This window comes from Stegostoma tigrinum, chromosome 14 (assembly GCF_030684315.1).
Source record: "Stegostoma tigrinum isolate sSteTig4 chromosome 14, sSteTig4.hap1, whole genome shotgun sequence".
Lineage (NCBI taxonomy): Eukaryota > Metazoa > Chordata > Chondrichthyes > Orectolobiformes > Stegostomatidae > Stegostoma > Stegostoma tigrinum.
Genome location: NC_081367.1, coordinates 12,790,149 through 12,810,442, shown reverse-complemented (window position 1 = coordinate 12,810,442; position 20,294 = coordinate 12,790,149). Strand labels below are relative to the sequence as shown.

The 20,294-nt window shown below is 42.9% G+C and overlaps 1 protein-coding gene across 12 annotated transcripts in view; it reads right to left on the bottom strand.

Annotated features, from left to right (window-relative positions):
* LOC125457500 (rho guanine nucleotide exchange factor 4) overlaps positions 1 to 20,294 on the bottom strand; it is a 423,581-nt gene that overhangs the window by 20,623 nt on the left and 382,664 nt on the right. For 11 of the 12 annotated variants that reach the window (XM_048541758.2, XM_048541762.2, XM_059651009.1 and 8 more), the window contains 5 exons: positions 19,812 to 20,044; positions 16,182 to 16,311; positions 10,952 to 11,083; positions 2,720 to 2,963; positions 1,058 to 1,135 (listed from right to left, as the gene is read on the bottom strand). In XM_048541758.2, coding sequence (XP_048397715.2) covers positions 1,058 to 1,135; positions 2,720 to 2,963; positions 10,952 to 11,083; positions 16,182 to 16,311; positions 19,812 to 20,044 — 817 coding nt within the window. The remainder of the gene's footprint in view (positions 1 to 1,057; positions 1,136 to 2,719; positions 2,964 to 10,951; positions 11,084 to 16,181; positions 16,312 to 19,811; positions 20,045 to 20,294) is intronic. The other variant, XM_048541759.2, reaches the window with a different exon arrangement.

Here is a 20,294-nt window from a genome sequence, read left to right as displayed (position 1 = left end):
GGGGGAGGCGGACCGAAGATGGAGAGAAAAGAAGATAGGTGGAGAGGAGAGTATAGGTGGGGAGGTAGGGAGGGGATAGGTCAGTCCAGGGAAGACGGACAGGTCAAGGAGGTGGGATGAGGTTGGTAGGTAGGAGATGGAGGTGCGGCTTGGGGTGGGAGGAAGGGATGGGTGAGAGGAAGAACAGGTTAGGGAGGCAGAGACACGTTGGACTGGTTATGGGATGCAGTGGGTGGAGGGAAGAGCTGGGCTGGTTGTGTGGTGCAGTGGGGGGAGGGGGCGAACTGGGCTGGTTTTGGCATGCGGTGGGGGAAGGGGAGATTTTGAAGCTGGTGAAGTCCACATTGATACCATTGGGCTGCAGGGTTCCCAAGCGGAATATGAGTTGCTGTTCCTGCAACCTTCGGGTGGCATCATTGTGGCACTGCAGGAGGCCCATGATGGACATGTCATCTAACGAATGGGAGGGGGAGTGGAAATGGTTTGCGACTAGGAGGTGCAGTTGTTTATTGTGAACCGAGCGGCCGTGTTCTGCAAAGCGGTCCCCAAGCCTCCGCTCGGTTTCCCCAATGTAGAGGAAGCCACACCAGGTACAGTGGATGCAGTATACCACATTGGCAGATGTGCAGGTGAACCTCTGCTTAATGTGGAATGTCATCTTGGGGCCTGGGATAGGGGTGAGGGAGGTGGTGTGGGGGCAAGTGTAGCATTTCCTGCGGTTGCAAGTTTAATTTTCTTGATTTGTTATTGGGAAGTAATCAAATTGCACCACTTGCAGATCTTCTCCAACATTGCAAAACATTTTTTTGGATCACCCTTTTCTTTCACATTCACTTTAAATTTGCTTGTAGTTTTCATTTTATTTGTATGTCAAATGTGTTTTAATATTGTATTTGATCAATTTGTCCTTCCAGCTGTTCTACCTAGATAAGACATCTTCTAAAATACAAATAGCATTGTATTGCATTTACAATGAATTCCTAGGCCAAACAAGTGAATTGCAATGCCTGTTTCATACATGACTGCAGAAATTACATTATTAAATTGGAAAAGTCACCTTTAGGCTTCCCAGTTGGATGTGATTTTTTTGCGTTCATCATGGCCTGTTTCTTTTGAACTTCTGTGATAGCAAAGCCTTGAGAAAAAGCATAATATCACATATGAGCACAATTGTCAGATCAAACATGTCCCATTCAATAACGATGGACAGAGTCTGCGGAAAGAAAGTGAACAACGTGAAATACATGTCGAAGCGTTAATTCTGAAAAACAAAACAACACAATTGTATTAATAAGGGATCTCAGTGGTATTGGTAACAGCTCAGAGACTGAGTTATCTGTGGTGGAGTGTGACATTTCCATGAAGAATAATTAGGAGGCCATCACAATTGCTCAAGGTTGAACCCAGCTGCGGAATGTTTCACTGGGAGAGACAGTAGGAGCTGGGGTATATGAGATAACAAGGTGTAGAGCTGGATGAACACAGTAGGCCAAGCAGCATTAGAGAAGCAGAAAAGCTGATGTTTTGGACCGAGGCCCTTCATTTTCTGAAGAAGGGTCTAGGCCCGGAACATCAGCTTTCCTGCTCCTCTTATTCTGCTTGGCCTGCTGTGTTCATCCAGCTCTACACCTTGTCATCTCAATGGTTTACTGTGTTATTTGCAGATGCTTATGTACTAATGCAGCGCTCTAGAATAAACAAATTGCTAGTTTCAAGCTACACTGTTGTTTTCTATCACTCCGTCATTGACAACCTGGAGGTCTATGCATGCTTCAGTGCATGTGTGCAGAACAAACCGTCCTCCCAGCTCTCTAATAACATACAACTGAGGACTATTTAATGGGTTGTTGGAGATCCTTTCTGTAAAGTGGCTTCACATTAGCTACAGTGATGATATTTTACTTTTTCTTTAAATTTAATCTAATAACTCTGTTAAGAGATGTCATTACCCACCTCTGGATCAGGTGGTACTTAAACCAGGACTTTTGGTTCGGGGGCAGGGACAGTACCACTGCACTACAAGGCCCTTAGCTGCAGTTATATTCAGCCAGCATAAATACTCAGGGGTCATGTCTTATTACCTCCCCTCAGATGGTTAACAATGTCAGTATAAATATATAAATCTAGTCCACTCTGAGCTGAAGCCTAACAAATGACATGGTGTAAAGGCCAGTTGGGACGGGAGAGGTGCACAACACAGCACGGAGCAACACCAGTGGATGCGGTGGTGTGTGTGCGTATGTGCGAGAGAGAGAGAAAGAGAAAGAGAGAGAGAGAGAGAGAGAGAGAGATAGAGAGAGAGAGAGAGATAGAGAGATAGAGAGAGAGAGAGAGAGAGAGAGAGAGAGAGAGAGAGAGAGAGAAGGGAATAACGCCTATCAGCTCCTCATCTTTGTGGAAAATGACAGTGCGTGCCAGGCAGAATTCCATATCCTTGTCGAAGGCAGAATGCTTCTTGTCTTAACGGCTGATGGAGCAACTACACATCAACTATAGTAATTCAAGAAGACAGATGGCCACTGCCTTCTAATGAATAATTACAGCTGGGTGATAAATTCTGGCCGAACCAGAGACAACCACATCCCATGAATAAACAGAAAGGCACACTAATGGTGGCATGCACATGGCTGGTATTTTAGAATTCGTATTCAAGGAGATGGACAGCTGACACCAGGAGCCTCAGTAACATTGTTTCATCCTGCCAAAACAAGACTTTTACCTGTCTCTTTGTCGAGTTGAACCTGTTTTCGTTCATTTTCAAAGGCTTGAAGCCAACGTTCTTTGACCGACAACTTCTTGGCACAGAACAAGTGGACCTCATTTGTGAACTTGTTTTGAAGTTTGAATGCGTTCTTGACGCTGATGTTGAAGTCCTTGTCCTTCCCATCTTCGACATCCACCACTTCCATGCTGTCCGTGTCAATCCTGCTTTTGTAGTACAAGATGTCACGACGCAGGAGGTCCTATGAAAGTGCCACATAATAAAACCGAACAGATTATGACTCATTGACCCCATATAACATCATAATTTCAACATGTTTTTACAAAGAACAGGCAGTGCACTTTATTGTACTACAATAAAAACAGCAGCTTCTTGTTTGTAAAGCACTTTTAAAACAGAAAATTGTTCCAAGGCACTTACAAATAGACGTCAAAATAAGGCTAGAAATGACATGAATGGTGGCTAAAAATCCGGCCAAAGAGACAGATTTCAAGGAGGATTTTAAGGAAGAAGAAGTTTGTTGACAGGAGTAAAGGTTTTCAATAGAAATTTCAGAATTTGAAGCTTGTCAACAAAACGTACAGCTAACCAGTTCTACAGAACCAACAGATAAAGCAGAACAAGCAGACATTTAAAGTCAAACATCAACAGCATAAGAACATCCTGATTACGATAGGGTCATAATAACTTGCCAATGGGAGGGTCTAAACAAACTCAACTCAGCTGTGGGAACCAGAATGACCGCACACAGTCCTTTGAGAGAAGTCATGCCTGCACTTGGAGAATGCTCACCATCTGGCACGACCACTGTGTTGAACAGGACACACTCTGAACAGATCTAGCAACTCAAGGCCAGGCATCCATGAAGTACTGTAGGCCATCAACAGCAGCAGAAATGTATTCCAACAAAATCTACAACCACATGGTCTGACATATCCCCCATTCAACTATTACCATCAAACCAGCGGATCAACCCTGATTCAATGAAGAGTGAAAGAGGGCATGCCAGGAGCAGCAAGAGACTTAGCTAAAAATGAGGTGTCAAGTGGTGAAGCCACAGCAAGTGACAGACAAAGCTAAGTCATCCCATAACCAATGGATCAAATCTAAGCCGTCTGGTCCACCACACCCATTCATGAACAGTGGACAATTATAAATTCACTGGAAGTGCAGGCTCCATATCCCCGTTCTCAATGACGGAAGAGCCCAGCAGATCAATGTAAAAGATATAGCTGAAACATTCTTCAGCCAGAAATGCCGAGTGGAAAATCCTGTTCAGCTTCCTCCAATAGTCCCCACCATTACAGATGCCTATCTTCAGCCAATTCAATTCATTCTATGTGATATCAATAAATGGTTGGAGGTAATGTATACTGCAAAGACTTTGGGCACTGACTTCATTCTGGCAACAGTACTGAAGGCTTGTGTTCCAGAACTTGCCACACCCTTAGCTCTTCCAGTACAGCTACAATTGCATCTCCTTGACAATGTGGAAAATTTCCCAGGTTTGTCTTGCACACAAAAAGTAGATCAAATACAACCAGGCCAATTACTGTCCCATCTATCTATTCTCGATCATCAGTGAAGTGATGGAAATTATCATCAACTGTGCTATGAAGCAGAACCCTGTTCAGCAACAATCTGTTCAGTGATGTCCAGTTTGGGTTCTTCCAGAGCCACTCAGTTCCTGACCTCAATACAGCCTCAGTTCAAACATGGATAAATGAGCTGAATTTCCATGATGAAATAAGAGTGGTGGCTTTGAAAATAAGGTAGCAGATGACAAAGTGGCACCAAGGAGCCCTGGCAAAACCGGAATCCACGGAAATCAGGGGGGCAGAGTCTCTGCTGGTTGGAGTCATACCTGGCAAATAGGAATATAGAACATAGAACACAGAAAAGTACAGCACAGTACAGGCCTTCGGACAATGATGTTGTGCCGTGGAATAATCCTAATCCAAAAATAAAATAACCTAACCTACATTCCCCTCAATTCACTGCTGTCCATGTGCATGTCCAGCAGTCGCTTAAAGGTCACTAATGACTCCGCTTCCACAACGACCACTGGCAAAGTATTCCATGCACTCACAACTAAATACAGTCAACACGGCTTTGTGAGGGGTAGGTCATGCCTTACAAACCTTATCGAGTTTTTTGAGGATGTGACTAGTAAGGTTGATGAGGGTCAAGCTGTGGATGTGGTGTATATGGACTTCAGTAAGGCATTTGATAAGGTTCCCCATGGAAGGCTCATTCAGAAGGTCAGGAGGAATGGGATACAGGGGAACTTAGCTGCTTGGATACAGAATTGGCTGGCCAACAGAAGACAGCGAGTTGTAGTAGAAGGAAAATATTCTGCCTGGAAGTCAGTGGTGAGTGGGGTTCCACAGGGCTCTGTCCTTGGGCCTCTACTGTTTGTAATTTTTATTAATGACTTGGACGAGGGAATTGAAGGATGGGTCAGCAAGTTTGCAGACGACACAAAGGTCGGAGGTGTCGTTGACAGTGTAGAGGGCTGTTGTAGGCTGCAGCGGGACATTGACAGGATGCAGAGATGGGCTGAGAGGTGGCAGATGGAGTTCAACCTGGATAAATGCGAGGTGATGCATTTTGGAAGGTCGAATTTGAAAGCTGAGTACAGGATTAAGGATAGGATTCTTGGCAGCGTGGAGGAACAGAGGGATCTTGGTGTGCAGATACATAGATCCCTTAAAATGGCCACCCAAGTGGACAGGGTTGTTAAGAAAGCATATGGTGTTTTGGCTTTCATTAACAGGGGGATTGAGTTTAAGAGTCGTGAGATCTTGTTGCAGCTCTATAAAACTTTGGTTAGACCGCACTTGGAATACTGCGTCCAGTTCTGGGCGCCCTATTATAGGAAAGATGTGGATGCTTTGGAGAGGGTTCAGAGGAGGTTTACCAGGATGCTGCCTGGACTGGAGGGCTTATCTTATGAAGAGAGGTTGACTGAGCTCGGTCTCTTTTCATTGGAGAAAAGGAGGAGGAGAGGGGACCTAATTGAGGTATACAAGATAATGAGAGGCATAGATAGAGTCGATAGCCAGAGACTATTTCCCAGGGCAGAAATGGCTAGCACGAGGGGTCATAGTTTTAAGCTGGTTGGTGGAAAGTATAGAGGGGATGTCAGAGGCAGGTTCTTTACGCAGAGAGTTGTGAGAGCATGGAATGCGTTGCCAGCAGCAGTTGTGGAAGCAAGGTCATTGGGGTCATTTAAGAGACTGCTGGACATGCATATGGTCACAGAAATTTGAGGGTGCATCCATGAGGATCAATGGTCGGCACAACATTGTGGGCTGAAGGGCCTGTTCTGTGCTGTACTGTTCTATGTTCTATGTTCTAACTCTCTGGGTGAAGAACCTCCCTCTGACGTCTCCTCTATACCTTCTTCCTAACACCTTAAAACTATGACCCCTCGTGGCAGTCAATCCTGCCCTGGGGAAAGGTCTCTGGCTATCGACACTATCCATGCCTCTCATTACCTTGTACACCTCCATCAGGTCACCTCTCTTCCTCCTTCTCTCCAGAGAGAAAAGTCCGAACTCAGTCAACCTCTCCTCGTAAGACAAGCCTTCCAGTCCAGGCAGCATCCTGGTAAACCTCCTTTGCACCCTCTCCAAAGCTCCACATCTTTCCTATAATAGAGGGACCAGAACTGGACACAATATTCCAAGTGTGGTCTCACCAGGGTTTAGTAGAGCTGCAGCATAACCCCACGGCTCTTAAACTCAATCCCCCTGTTAATGAAAGCCAAAACACCATATGCTTTCTTAACAACCTTATCCACCTGGGTGGCAACTTTGAGGGAGCTATGCACTTGAACACCATGATCCTGCTGTAGTGGTTGGTGAAGGTCAGTCATCTCAGCTGCAGGACATCTTTGCGGCAGTTCCTCATAATAGTATTCTAGGCCTAGCCATCTCCATCATAAGGTTAGAAGTGGAGATGTGTGCCAATGATCGCACAATGTTCTGCACCATTTGCCTCTCCTCAGATACTGAAGCAATCCATGTTGAAATGCAACAAGATCTGGTCAATATCCAGGATGGGGCTTAAAAGTGGCAAGTGTTATTTGTACCTCACAAATGTCAGGCAATGGCCACCTTCAGTACAAAACAACCAAATCACCAGCCCTTGACATTCAATAGTGTTACCATCGCTGAATCCTGGGGGTTACCACTGACCTGAAACTCAACTATACTCACATATGGCTACATGAGCAGTTCAGAGACTAGGAATACAGCAGTGAATTACTCACATCTGACTCCCCAAAGCCCATTCATTATCTACTAGGCACAAGTGAGGAGCATAATGGAACACTTACCACTTGCTGGATGAGTGCAACTCCAACAACACTCAAGAAATTGGCGCCATCCAGGACAGAGCAACCTGCTAGAATGGCACCACGTCCACAAACATTTGCTTCCTCCTCCACTGGAACTCAATAGCAGCAGTGTGTACCAACAATTAGATTTACTGCAGGAATTCACAAAGGCCCTTAGACAGCACCTTCCAAATCCATGACCACTTTCATCTGGAGGGACAAGGGCAGCAGATACATGGGAACACCACCTCCTGCAAGTTCCCCTCCAAGCCACACGCCATCCTGATATTGAAATATATGGCTGTTCCTTCAGTGTTGCTGGGTCAAAAACCAGACATTTCCTCCCTAAGGGCACTGTGGATCAATCTAAGCATGTGGACTGTCGCAGTTCAACAGGGTAGCTCACCACCCATCAAGTGGCTGCTTTATCCTGGATGGTGTCAAGCTTTTTGGGTTTTGTTGGAGCTGCACCCATCCAGGCAAGTGGGCAACATTCCATTACACTCCTGACTTGTGCCTTGCAGATGGCAGATAGGCATTAGGGAGGCAGGAGGTGAATTACTCACTCCAGTATTTGAGCCGCTGACCTGTTGTTGTAGTCATGGTGTTTACGCGATGAGCTCAGTTCAGTTTCTGGTCAATGGGAACCTCAAGGATGTTGATTAATGGGCGATTCAGTGACTGTAACTCATTGAATGTCAAGGGGTGATGATTAGATTGTCTCTTCTTGGAGATGATCATTGCATGGCATTTATATGGCACAAATGTTACCTGACAATGCCTTAAGGATTTTGTTAAGTGACATTTGCGCCATACAAATACCATGCAATGACAATCTCTAAAAATAGACAATCTTGTCTCTGGCCCTTGACATTCAAAGGCATGTGGTTCAACTTTTGCATGTGAATTGTAACAGTTCAGGGCTGCAGCAGTTTAAGAATGCAGCTCACCACCAACTTAAGGGCAACAAGGGACAGGCAATAAATGTGGGTCAATCAGCAATGCCCACTTTCCACAAGTGAATAAACAAAAAAAAAAATCAAGGTTACATTACATGTATGTGAATGTGCAGAGTACAGTTAATAAGTTTGGGGGTTACTGGCACAGTTTGCCTTTTGGGATGATGATGCTGTGGGTATATCAGATACCTGCCTCAAGGAGGACAATACTGGTGTGAATAATCCTGGTTAGAAGAGATAGCAACAAAGAATAGGTTGGGTGGTGGGATTTTTGGCTGAGCATTCTAGCCTTCATCAGTAGGGGCATGTGGTACAACAAGTCCACTCTTGTTTGTCATTTTTATAAATGACCTGGAATGAGGGCGTAGAAGGATGGGTTAGTAAATTTGCAGACGACACTAAGGTCAGTGGAGTTGTGGATAGTGACAAAGGATGCTGTAGGTTGCAGAGAGACATAGATAAGCTGCAGAGCTGGGCTGAGAGGTGGCAAATGGAGTTTAATGCAGACAAGTGTGAAGTGATGCACTTTGATAGGAGTAACCAGAAGGCAAAGTACAGGGCTAATGGTAAGATTCTTAGTAGTGTAGATGAGCAGAGAGATCTCAGTGTCCACGTACACAGATCATTTGAAGTTGCCACCCAAGTTGACAGGGCTGTTAAGAAGGCATACAGTGTTTTAGCTTTTATTAATAGAGGGATCAAGTTCTGGAACCAAGAGGTTATGCTGCAGCTGTACAAAACTCTGGTGCGGCCGCACTTGGAGTATTGTGTACAGTTCTGGTCACCACATTATAAGGAGGATCTGGAAGCTTTTGGAAAGGGTGCGGAGAAGATTTACTAGGATGTTGCCTGGTATGGAGGGGAGGTCTTACGAGGAAAGGCTGAGGGACTTGAGGCTGTTTTCATTAGAGAGAAGAAGGTTGAGAGATGACTTAATAGAAACATATAAAATAATCAGAGGGTTAAATAGGGTGGATAGGGAGAGCCTTTATCCTAGGATGGTGATGGCGAGCATGAGGGGGCATAGCTTTAAATTGAGGGGTGAAAGATATAGGACAGATGTCAGAGGTAGTTTCTTTACTCAGAGAGTAGTAAGGGAATGGAACACTTTGCCTGCAACGCTAGTAGATTCGCCAACTTTAGGTACATTTAAGTCGTCATTGGACAAGCATATGGACGTACATGGAATAGTGTAGGTTAGATGGGCTTGAGATCGGTATGACAGGTTGGCACAACATCGAGGGCCGAAGGGCCGGTACTGTGCTGTAATGTTCTATGTAAAGTGTTTTGCAAAAGAAGCAATTACAAAGACAAGAAAAACTTTTTCACACAGCAGCTAATCTGGGTTTAGAATGCCCTGCCTGGAAACGTGCTTGAGAAATGTTCAACCGAGGCATTCAAGAGTATATTGGATGATTATTTGAATCGAAACAATAAAAGGCAGGAGTCTGACACTAAGTCAAAATGGACAGAGACAGCTTGTGCAGACACAATGGGTCAATGGTCTCCTTCTGTGTCATAATGATTCTGTAAACTTCTCAGTAACATTAAAACTGACAGAAATGTTTCCATATCCATCCATTTCAGCATTCAATCAGTGAAACTCTGCTCAGACCAAGTTTCCCACTGAGATTTTTACGAACCAGCTGACCATCATCCTCATTAATACCACACTCTTGTGCCTTGCTAAACTGGCATGGATTGAATAGCAACTTTGGTTGCCATTATATTCCAGTTTCCCCAGATTATGAATCAGTGCAGTGCTTGCCTGATAGATTGTAGGGCCTTAGTGGTTATGCTGAGATGTTAATGTTACTCTCTCTCTGGGCCTTCTCGGCATTGTATCTGTTCTGTCATCCTGCCGCAAATGTTTAGTACGATCTGCCTGTAAAGCGTCTAAGACCATAATTTTCACTGTACTTCAGTATACATGACAGTAATAAATCAATTCAAATTTGCTGTTACACCAGTGACAATGATTCCAAAGTATTATTTGACTGTGGAGCACATTGGTGCATCTTGAGGACGTGAAACATGCAATATCAAAACACGCCCTTTCTTCTTTACTGTAGTACGGCTATAGAGAAAGGAATTTTAGGTCTGTCATCTTATACACGCTCTGGTTTTCTTTGCAAAGATAGCAATAACTGCAGATGTTGGGTCAGAGTTAATGCAGTGTGGAGCTGGAGGAGCACAGCAGGTCAGGCAGTGCCACAGGAACAGGAAAGTCGATGTTTTGGGTCTTCTCCTCTGCTGCTGCTTGACTTGCTGTGTTCTCCAGCTCGATTCTGCATCGACACCAATTTTCTTTGCTTTATGTCCGACCCTAACCAATAGTGGTTAGCCACTATTGATTAGCCAGTGATTGAATAACCAGCAAGTAGATTTGATAGAGATTTTAGATTTGTCTGAGGTCCTCAAAATAATGAATGGCCTGGACAGAGTAGACAGAAAAAGCTGTTGCAATTTATTTAAAAAAAAGACTGAGACAGCATAGACTTAAAGTGATGTGCCAAAGAAGCAAAGGTGATTTTAGAAACGAAAATGCTTTTTCACACAGAAAGTAGTTAGGGTACAGAATGCACTGCCTGGAAATGTGGTGGAAGCAGGTTCAATTGAATCATTCAAGAGGGCACTGAATAATTATTTGGATTGAAATGCTGTGCAGAGATAAGGGGGAAAGGCAGGAATTTGGCACTAGGTAATAGAACCAGTACAGGCAGAATAGACCAAATGGCCTCCTTTTTTGCTGTAACAATTCTGCAATTATCATTGTTTTACTTGAACACCAGAATGATGGAAGGGAAGCTGGACAGACCTTAATCTTTTCTCGTGAGGTAACTCCCTTTGTTCTAAATTGCTGAGATGATCTCTCTAAGAAATCCAAAGAAGTGTGAAGGCTAACATATAGCAGATGACATTCTTTACCTTCTTGCAAAAGACCACCTGATGGTCAAAGAGGAAAAAGATTCGCTGTTTGCTCTTGGCTTGAGGTTGGGAGACCTTTGTTAATTCACCAGAATGGATGAGCTCTGAGCTTCGGGCCAAAACATCTTCACCCTAGAGAAGGAAAGGAAGATGTGGTAAGGGTCATTTTTGAAATGCTTTGCGAGAGGTCCCTCATAAATAGGATTACTTAGCCTTTGTGCCTCCAACATACAATATGATGGAATGCATATTGTTTATGACAGTATTAAAAAACCATCGGAAATGATAGAAAAATTATAAATGCCCCTCAGAAATGAGGCAAATTTGTTGTGCCACTAAACTTTAAAGTTGATAAAAACCAAAAGAACTGCGGATGCTGTAAATAGGAACAAAAACAAAGTTGCTAGAAAAGCTCAGCAGGCTTCAGGTCTGGTGACACTTCCTCAGAACTGTTCTGAGGGTCACTGGACCTGAAATATTAACTCTGTTTGCTCCTTCACAGGTGCTGCCAGACCTGCTGAGCTTTTTCAGCAACTTTTTGTTTTTGTTCCAAACTGTAAAGTTGATTTGGGTGGGGTGGGGAAAATATGCAGCCTTTCTTCAACCAAATGTATTGTTCCAGTGATCGTATCACGGTTCATGCTAAGTTAAAATTGGAAGTGAGCAGGGGTGTTTTTAAATGGGTTTTCAGACTAAATGTCCTTTAGTTGCTTGCGTCAACTGGCTTAATGCCCTACTTTAGATCATCAGTCACAACTGCTGAATCACAATCTTTCAGTTGCGGCTAAAGTGAGTATTTTGCCTAAGAGCTGGCACTTCACTAATACCGTCCCATTCGGCCACAATGTAAAACTGAAATCACATGCATCACGTTAAAAATGCTGGAAAGATGTGCCAACTCCTCCGTAATCAATACCACTTCCCTGCTGGCAGGTACCTCATTTATCAGCATTACAAATCAGTAACATTTTTTTTCAGTGATCAATTTCCTGCACCCTGAAACTAAATTACATGCTCAAGCACATTCTGCAGGTCATTTATCTCCAGAAGATTTATATTGTTATTGAGTGGTGTTAGTTACACCTCCCTGCTGCTAAATGGTAATTGCATAACCAGCAATGAATTGTGGAATTAACAAAGTGTTTTATTTTATTGTAGGTTCCAAGCATTTAACACATTGAGCAACAGAAAGGTGCATCTATTATGGAAATAACAAACTAGATTTGAACACACCCGGACAAGCACTCTTCTTAAAATAGAGCATTGTGCTAATGATCTAGAACAAGTGTTATATCACTTCAAGTGCTGGCCATTTTCAGCAATAAAACTGAATTTCTTAAAGCAACACCACACCTTCCATTTCCTTGTCAGGATATAGGTGTAGGAGATTTAAAAGTTAAGGCAAGGATGCAAACTAAATTGTCTCCATACAATCACCATACAACAACAAAAGACCAGAACAAAAAAACAGAATAGCCCTACAAGGAAAACTCTTCAAACTCACCCATAACAACAATATGGACAACACAGAAACATGGATCAAGAAACTCCCTTGTACTCTCCTCTCCACCTATCTTCTCCTCTATCCATCTTCGGTCCGCCTCCCCCTCTCTCCCTATTTATTTCAGAACCCTCTCCCCCTCCCCCTCTCTGATGAAGGGTCTCGGCCCGAAACGTCAGCTTTTGTGCTCCTGAGATTCTGCTTGGCCTGCTGTCTTCATCCAGCTTCACACTTTGTTATCTTGGATTCTCCAGCATCTGCAGATCCCATTATCTCTGAACATCTCAGACCAACCACTTCCAGACACAGAAAAGACCGTCCTAATAGGTAGACTGAATTGTAACTACAGAAACACTAAAAAAAACTTGACTTCCTGGCTGCTCTGGAATTGACTCTAAAGAACAACAGACTCACGAAGGAAATGTATCAGACCATCAGGCAGATGGTAGTCCCAACACTGAGCAAAAAAGGTAGGTGGAACACATTTAACACAGAAGAGAAGAAAGCCCTGGAGAGACTCAAGAAAGACAAAAATGTCATAAATTACCAATGGTCAAAGGATGCATGGCAGTAATCCTTAATAGAACCCAATACATCAAAAAACCCAAGGCACAACTCGCAGATTCTGACACCTACCAACAGATGGCAGTAGACCCAACACCACTGTTAGAGAGCCAGATTACAACAACCCTGAAGAAATTACACAACTCAGGGGATATCAGCAAGACAGGCTACCAAAGAAATGAAGCCAGAGAGATTCAACACACCCTGCTTCTATGGACTCTGCAAGGTACAGAAGCCAGGGATTCCCCTCAGACCCGCTGTATCACTACCAGGCACACCAAAATATAGACTAGTCAAAGAACTACAATGGAAACTGAAACACTTAGTTGACAACACTATGCACTCTATTCACCTCTCCCAAGAATTCCTCAACATTATCAAGGACACCAAATAGAAGAGGATGAGATAATGATGTCCTTCAAAGTAATGGCAATAGTTACATCCATAAACATTGACCAAGCCAAAGAGACTACTGCCACACTTGCTGGATGAATCAGGCAGGCACCCCATGACACTAATAGCATCAACAAGACTGCACCCTGAAACTGCTGGATCTGTGCCCAATGACCCACTTCACCTTCAACAGCCGTATATTCAAACAAATCAACAAAACACCCCAATAGGAACCCAATACCAACTCTGATTGCAAAGGCAGTGATGCAAAGGTTAGAATGGACAATGCTCCCATGATACAATCCAAAACTCTGGGTCCAGTGCGTAGATGGCACCCTCATGATTATCAAATGCACACGACAAAAAGAAACCCACCGACACAGCAATCCTCACCAGAATAAAATTCAGAAAAGAAGAAGAGAACAATAACTAACTACCCTTCCTAGGCATAATGGTAGAACATTAGAACAACAGCAAACTCCAGATGAGCGGATACAGAAAGACCATGCATATGGACCAGACGCTTAATTACACCAGCAACCACCCCAACACCCATAAACAGAGCTGCATCAGGACATCATTCAAACAGATCACAACACATTGCAGCAATCCGGAATTGTGCAAAGCAGAACAGGAGCACTTGAACGAGTTTTTAAAAGGAATGGGCACCCAAAAATCACTATCTGCCGTTACCTCCACGACAGAGCACAAGAAGACACAATATGGCCAGACACACTAGCCACCCAACCGTACATCAGGGACATATGAGAGAAACCACAAGTCTAGACCCCTAGGTATCAGGGTAACCGACAAACCAACAAACAGCCTGTAACAGCTGCTGATGAACATAAAGAATCCCATACCCACAACCAATAAAACTAATGTAATATACAAAATACCATGCGAGGACTGTGAGAAGCATTACACAGGCCAAACTGGAAGAAAACTGACGATAGGGATATATGAACACCAACTGGCCACCAAGAGACACAACCAATTCTCATTGGTCTCAATATGCTTGGACAAAGAAGGACACGAATTCGGCTGGGACGACACGTCCAATATAGCACAAGCCAAACAGAGGCATGCCAGGGAATTCCTGGATGTCTGGCATTCCAACCGGAACTCCATGAACAAACACATTGAACCGGACCCAAAAAAACCCCACTGGAAAACAGAACCAGAAGTGATGCCAACCACCCCAGCAAACTGAGGCATATAAATTACAAGCAGGATAGAACACCAGTGATTCACCAGAGGCGCGCTGATGACATTACCTAGCAGGGTGACAAAACATCTACAACAAAGCACACTTGCTCAGCGAGCAAGCCTACAATCTAAATCAAATCCATCATGCAAAGAGCTTTATTTCTTACATTGGAGTATTATCAGTGTTGCAGGCAGGCTGCATAAGCTGTGGAAATTGGAGAAAAATCTTTTGGTGTTACTTAATTTAAGCCTCCAAATGAGTGTTGGTATGCTTGTGGTCTCGTCAAAACAATCAGAAGAACTTTTGTGTGCTTCACATGTTGGCATTAAAGAGAAAGATAGAATTGTTGACTGCTAGCTATCACAACTTAGTGAGTGCCATGTAGGTTTCTCACTTTTACTTCCAAGTCCCAGAGCTCCAGAATGGTTAGGCCAGGTGGGTTTTAATGCAAATTCACTGAAAACCTTTAATAAATAATGTCTCCATGACATAATGGGTGAACATATGGTTTCTCACTTTGCCAATCTTCACACATCAAGTTTGTACGGTGAGAAGCTACTGGAAAAATTAAACTGCTCAACTGAAAACCAGGCAGTGTCCAATCCCTTGAAAGCATTAATTATCTGTCCCATATGGGATAAATGGAATCTGTATTTATGTGGATTTCTCAGGAGTTTAGTTATGAGGGAAATAAAGTAAAATATTCTTTTAAAATCACTGGAAGCGAGGTAGCAAAGTTTTGAAAAGTCCTGTCATGGCAATTATGAAAAACTGTTTCAGTAAGTACATGAATTAATGAGAAGGAGACAAATGTGGCAGTTTCTTCCTTAGTTAGAGTAGCTGACTTCCTCACAACCTTACATCGACAACATAACCACGAATTGATTCCTTGGGCTGAAGGTTGCTGGATGCATTCACACTGGATTCCTATCGGGGTTTTCCCAATAAAGAATCCAGTTCTCAGCAAAGGTCAAGGCCTACCCATGTTAGTACTCTGTATGGTGTACAGTCATGATCTCCCGCTAGCTGCCACTCTACTCCCACAGCAGGAGTAGTATGTACTGGCTGCACAGAAGAAGCAAAACTGAGATGCAATCAGCGAGCTGGTGCTAGGCTAGCCATTAAATATATTTATTTCTTGTGGTCTGACCCAGTTTCCCAGTGGGCAATCTAGCATTTAAATTCAGTTTATCACTGACACAGGAAAAGGACAAGTTAGAAACACTGAGAAGTATAGTGGATTATAGAATGCTCTACCAGAGGGCAACTTTTCTAGAAACCCCAACAGCATATATGAGAGGAAAATCAATAAATACTTGACCAAGAAATGATATCGAGAAAGGATAGGCAAATGGGTTAGAGAGTGAACAGCTTCAGCTGAGAACTGGTAGAATCCAGTATAGTCAGCTTGGACTAAATAACGATGGTGTTAAGCAAAACAAAAGAATGCAAACATGAAAGAAAACAATGTATGCTTCCGGTAAGAGAAAATGAAGCTAAATCTACAGATCACACATAAACAAAATATGTATGATGATGACCTTCAGAGTCCAGGCTCCTACCTCCCAATTCTCGATTGAACTCTGCCATTGGGCAATTTTGTCGAGGTTTTCCAGCCGCCTCTTGCGCTCGTTAATCAACTTGGCAACATTCTTCATGGCATTCAACGCAGCCTCCACATCATTGTAATCTCTGGATGAAAGATATTAATGATCATATACTACAGGAGGGAACAGATACACGATAACAGAAGCAAACCCTGTGCAAATACAATCTGAAATGATTTCAATGGAAACTGCCATGTCGTTGATCTGGTGTAAATCACTTTATTTGTGTGAGGCCATCTGTGCCACCAGTAGTTATATTGTTTCCTTTCTTCCACTTGTTTCAACTTTGCAATCTATGAACCATACTTAGCAGGATAATAAAACATTCTAAATCATACAAAATCATTTTGATTGGTTTTGCTTTGACAACTGCAAGAGTACGATAATGCAACCAATTCAGGTTCTAGGTTCAAGGTTCAGGAATTAAGGTCTTGCCTTTCATTATAGTGTGTTTCTGTGATTTATGTTAGTTTCACTTTCTTGAAATACTATTCAATTTTTGCACACATCATAAAGCACAGAAACAGACCCTTTGGTCCAACCAGTCCATGCCGAACATAATCCCAAACTACACTAGTCCCATCTACCTTCTGGCCCACATCCTTCCAAACCTTACTTATTGATGCACTTAACCAAATATCTTTTAAATGATGTAATTCTGCTCACATCATACAGTAACTACCCTCTGTGCAAATAATTTGCCCCTCATACCTTTTTTGATCTCTGCCCTCTCACCTTAAAAATGTGCCCTGATCTTGAAATGCCCCCATTCTACGGAAAAGACACCAACCAGTAACCCTGTCTATAGCCCTCATAATTTTATAAAGTTCTGTAAGGTCACCTCCCGGTGAAAAGCACATGAGGGATGTCCATATTGAGGAATTTAAGATTTTTTCATCCTATTATCAACTGCACGCACAAGAAATTTAGAGATTGCCTGAGCCTGTGGACACAGAAAAATAGGCTCAACAAGTTATTTCTGAAGAAGGGTCCAGACCTGAAATGTCAGCTTTCCTGCTCCTCTGAGGCTGCCGGGCCTGCTGTGTTCCTCCAGCTCCACATTGAGTTAACGCAGATTCTCCAGCATTAGCAGTTCCTACTACCTCTAGACAAGTTATTGTTTTGTTTATGAATACCTCAAAAAGACATAGAGATCTACAGAACAGAAAAAAAGGCTCTCGGACCTTTGGCCCATCGTCTCTGCACCAGTCAAAATCAACCACCTAACTATTCTAATCCCATTTTTCAGCAATTGATCCACGGCCTTGTATGCCTCGGCATCACAAATACACATCTAAATACTTCTTAAATGTTACAAAGGTTTCTGCCTTTACCACGCATACAGATAGTGAGTTCCAGATTTCCACCACCCTCTGAGCGAAAAACTTATTCCTCACATCTCCTCTATACCTTCTTGCCCTCCGTTTCTCAGTCTGTACCTAAATCCCATGTTTAACCACAACAGTATTACTTGGGTCTCTGTGAACCAACAGGTCTGTGTTAGTCACCAATATTTAGCACTGAAATGTGGCTTCTTTAATCCATTTGCGTTAATGAGCCACATGATCCAAATAATTATGAGGAATGTGAATAGGCCATTCAACTCTTTCAGCCTGTTATATCATTCAATTTGATTATGGCTGATCTATAATTCAAGTTCATTCATCTGACATTACATGACACCTCTTGATATTTTTCACAAAATAAACATTTATTGACAACAGCCTTGTGAGCTTAAATTAACCTTGCATCCATAGCTTTTTGGAAAGGAAAGTTCAAAATTTCTAGTGCTCATTGTTTGAAACAGTGCTGCCTAATTTTGCGTATAGCTCTGATTGGAGAATTATACATCCTACTGTTGGATTCTCTAGTACAAGAACCAAATTCTCTTTATCCACCTTACTGAATTATATTAACAATTTAGACACCTCAATTTAAATACACTTCAAACATTATAACTGAGCTGTAACGCCCACACTTTTACACGCTTTCAAGATTTGATTGAATTTTTCATCAGCCTTTTTGATTGACACCAGCATTTAATTAGTTAGTATACACCCAAATCCAATTTTTCTTCCAAATTTCCTCGTCTCTCTCCATTCAAGAAAACGTTTGTCCTAATGGATTGAAAGATCAGGATAAGTCCTGACATTGGGCCCGAATGCAGATCTGGAGCCTGTATGGGAGGGCAAATGGGACCACATGGTCAATTAGGAGACCATCACCAAGCCCGCATTCAATTCTAGATGGAATCTAGCTCTCAAAACTGCTGGACCTGTCATCCAACAGAGTTGGCTATTGTTAAGGCTGTGAGGGGAAAGATTTGAGGCACCAGTACAGGGATGATATAAATTTATTTCACGGCCAGGATCTGACAGGTAGGCCCTGGTAATTATTTTTTATTCATTCATGGGATGTGGATATCAGACCAGCATTTATTTCCCACCCGTAATTGCCCAAAGGGCAGTTAAAAGTCAATCACATTGCTGTGGGTGTGGTGTCACATATAGGACTGATCGAATAAGCATGACATTTTCCTTCCCCAAAGGACAATAGTGAACTAGATAAGATTTTTCAGCAATTGACAAGAGTTTCAGTTTCACAAATAAACTCTTAAATCCAGATATTTTTTAAAAAAAACTGAATTCAAATTCCACCGGCTGTCATGGTGGGATTTGAACCCAGGTCTTCAGAACACTACCTGGGTCTCTGGATTAGTAGGCCTGTGAGAATACCACTAGGCTATTGCCTCTCCTAATAGGAGCCAGCAGTGACAATGGAACTGTAGGTCAACAAGGAGGCATCCTTTAGTAAAATCCAGACCCTGATCTCCCACCAATCCCAGAAACAACAAGAAGACCACCTCACATAATGGCCTCCACACTCAAGGGGACATGCTATTTTAATTATTTAATTTGGCTTTTCATTTTCTAGTCAGGCCTCAACATTTCCTGCCACTGGGAGAATGATGTGGTTGCATGACTGTGTCACACTTCTTTCTCAACGTGCTTTCCTGTGTCTCTCCCATCTTCCAGCCTATCTTCAGCATGCTGGCAAAATCCTGGATGAGGTGTCACACTTCCCAAGTTGGTCTCCAGTCAGAATCAGTGTTAGTCACACAGGAGGCTAGAGGGCAGAATTCAAAATGCACGCAGTTGTGAGTGTAAAAAAAAAGTTAAACTCCTTGGTGATCCAACTTTTGAACATGTTTCTCCATTTTCAACTCTGCATGGGAAATGTAACATTGGCAAACAATCGTCTCATCTGTAGCGATATCATTCCTGAACTGTGTCATTGTAAGTACACAAGGCCATCCCAAAATCATTTGACCTCCTACCCATTCTCTTCTTTCTCTGCGCAATTGCATCAGGCCAGTTGTGTTGAGTTTGGAAAGTAGCTGTTCACCTGAAATTTCTCACTTTGGTTGTGAGTGTATCTGTACAGTTCTGACTGGCAACAGGAGAATGAAAACCCAGTTACTTGATTTGAAATTCTCCACTTTGGCTCACTCAGTGAGTGTTTTGGTTCCTTTAAGTGCTAATTCCCTGTCCGAGGATTATTTGCACAGTGTCAGTTAGTCCTTACCTGTGCTCTGGATTGGTGTACTTGAGCAGCTCTGCCAACTGAAGTGGATATTTGCAGATCTTCTGGACTGGTGTGAGCAGAAAGCCATCCAATGAGATATCAATCATCTTCTGAAGCAGGCGACATGCCTCAAAAAAGTACACGTACTTGTTGATCTTCATGAGTTTGGACAGCTCAGTGTAAGCATTCGGGTGGTTGTTGCAGTACTCAGAGTATATCTGGAAATCTGTCTGCTGGAAAGAATAAACATCACAGGAAGGTCAGCAACTGATCCATGGGGCAAAAACTGATGTGTGAATTGGGCTGACTTTGGTTACCAGCCGCATTTTCATCCCTGTGTGCATATCCCGCCAAAACACAAAATCCTCAGCTTGCATGCATTAAGGTTTGCAGTGCTGCACAAAGCAGCATTAACATATATCAGCCAGACCCAGAGGCAGGATCTCCAGTTCATTTAAGTGTTGCTAGGTTAGCGGAGAAAAA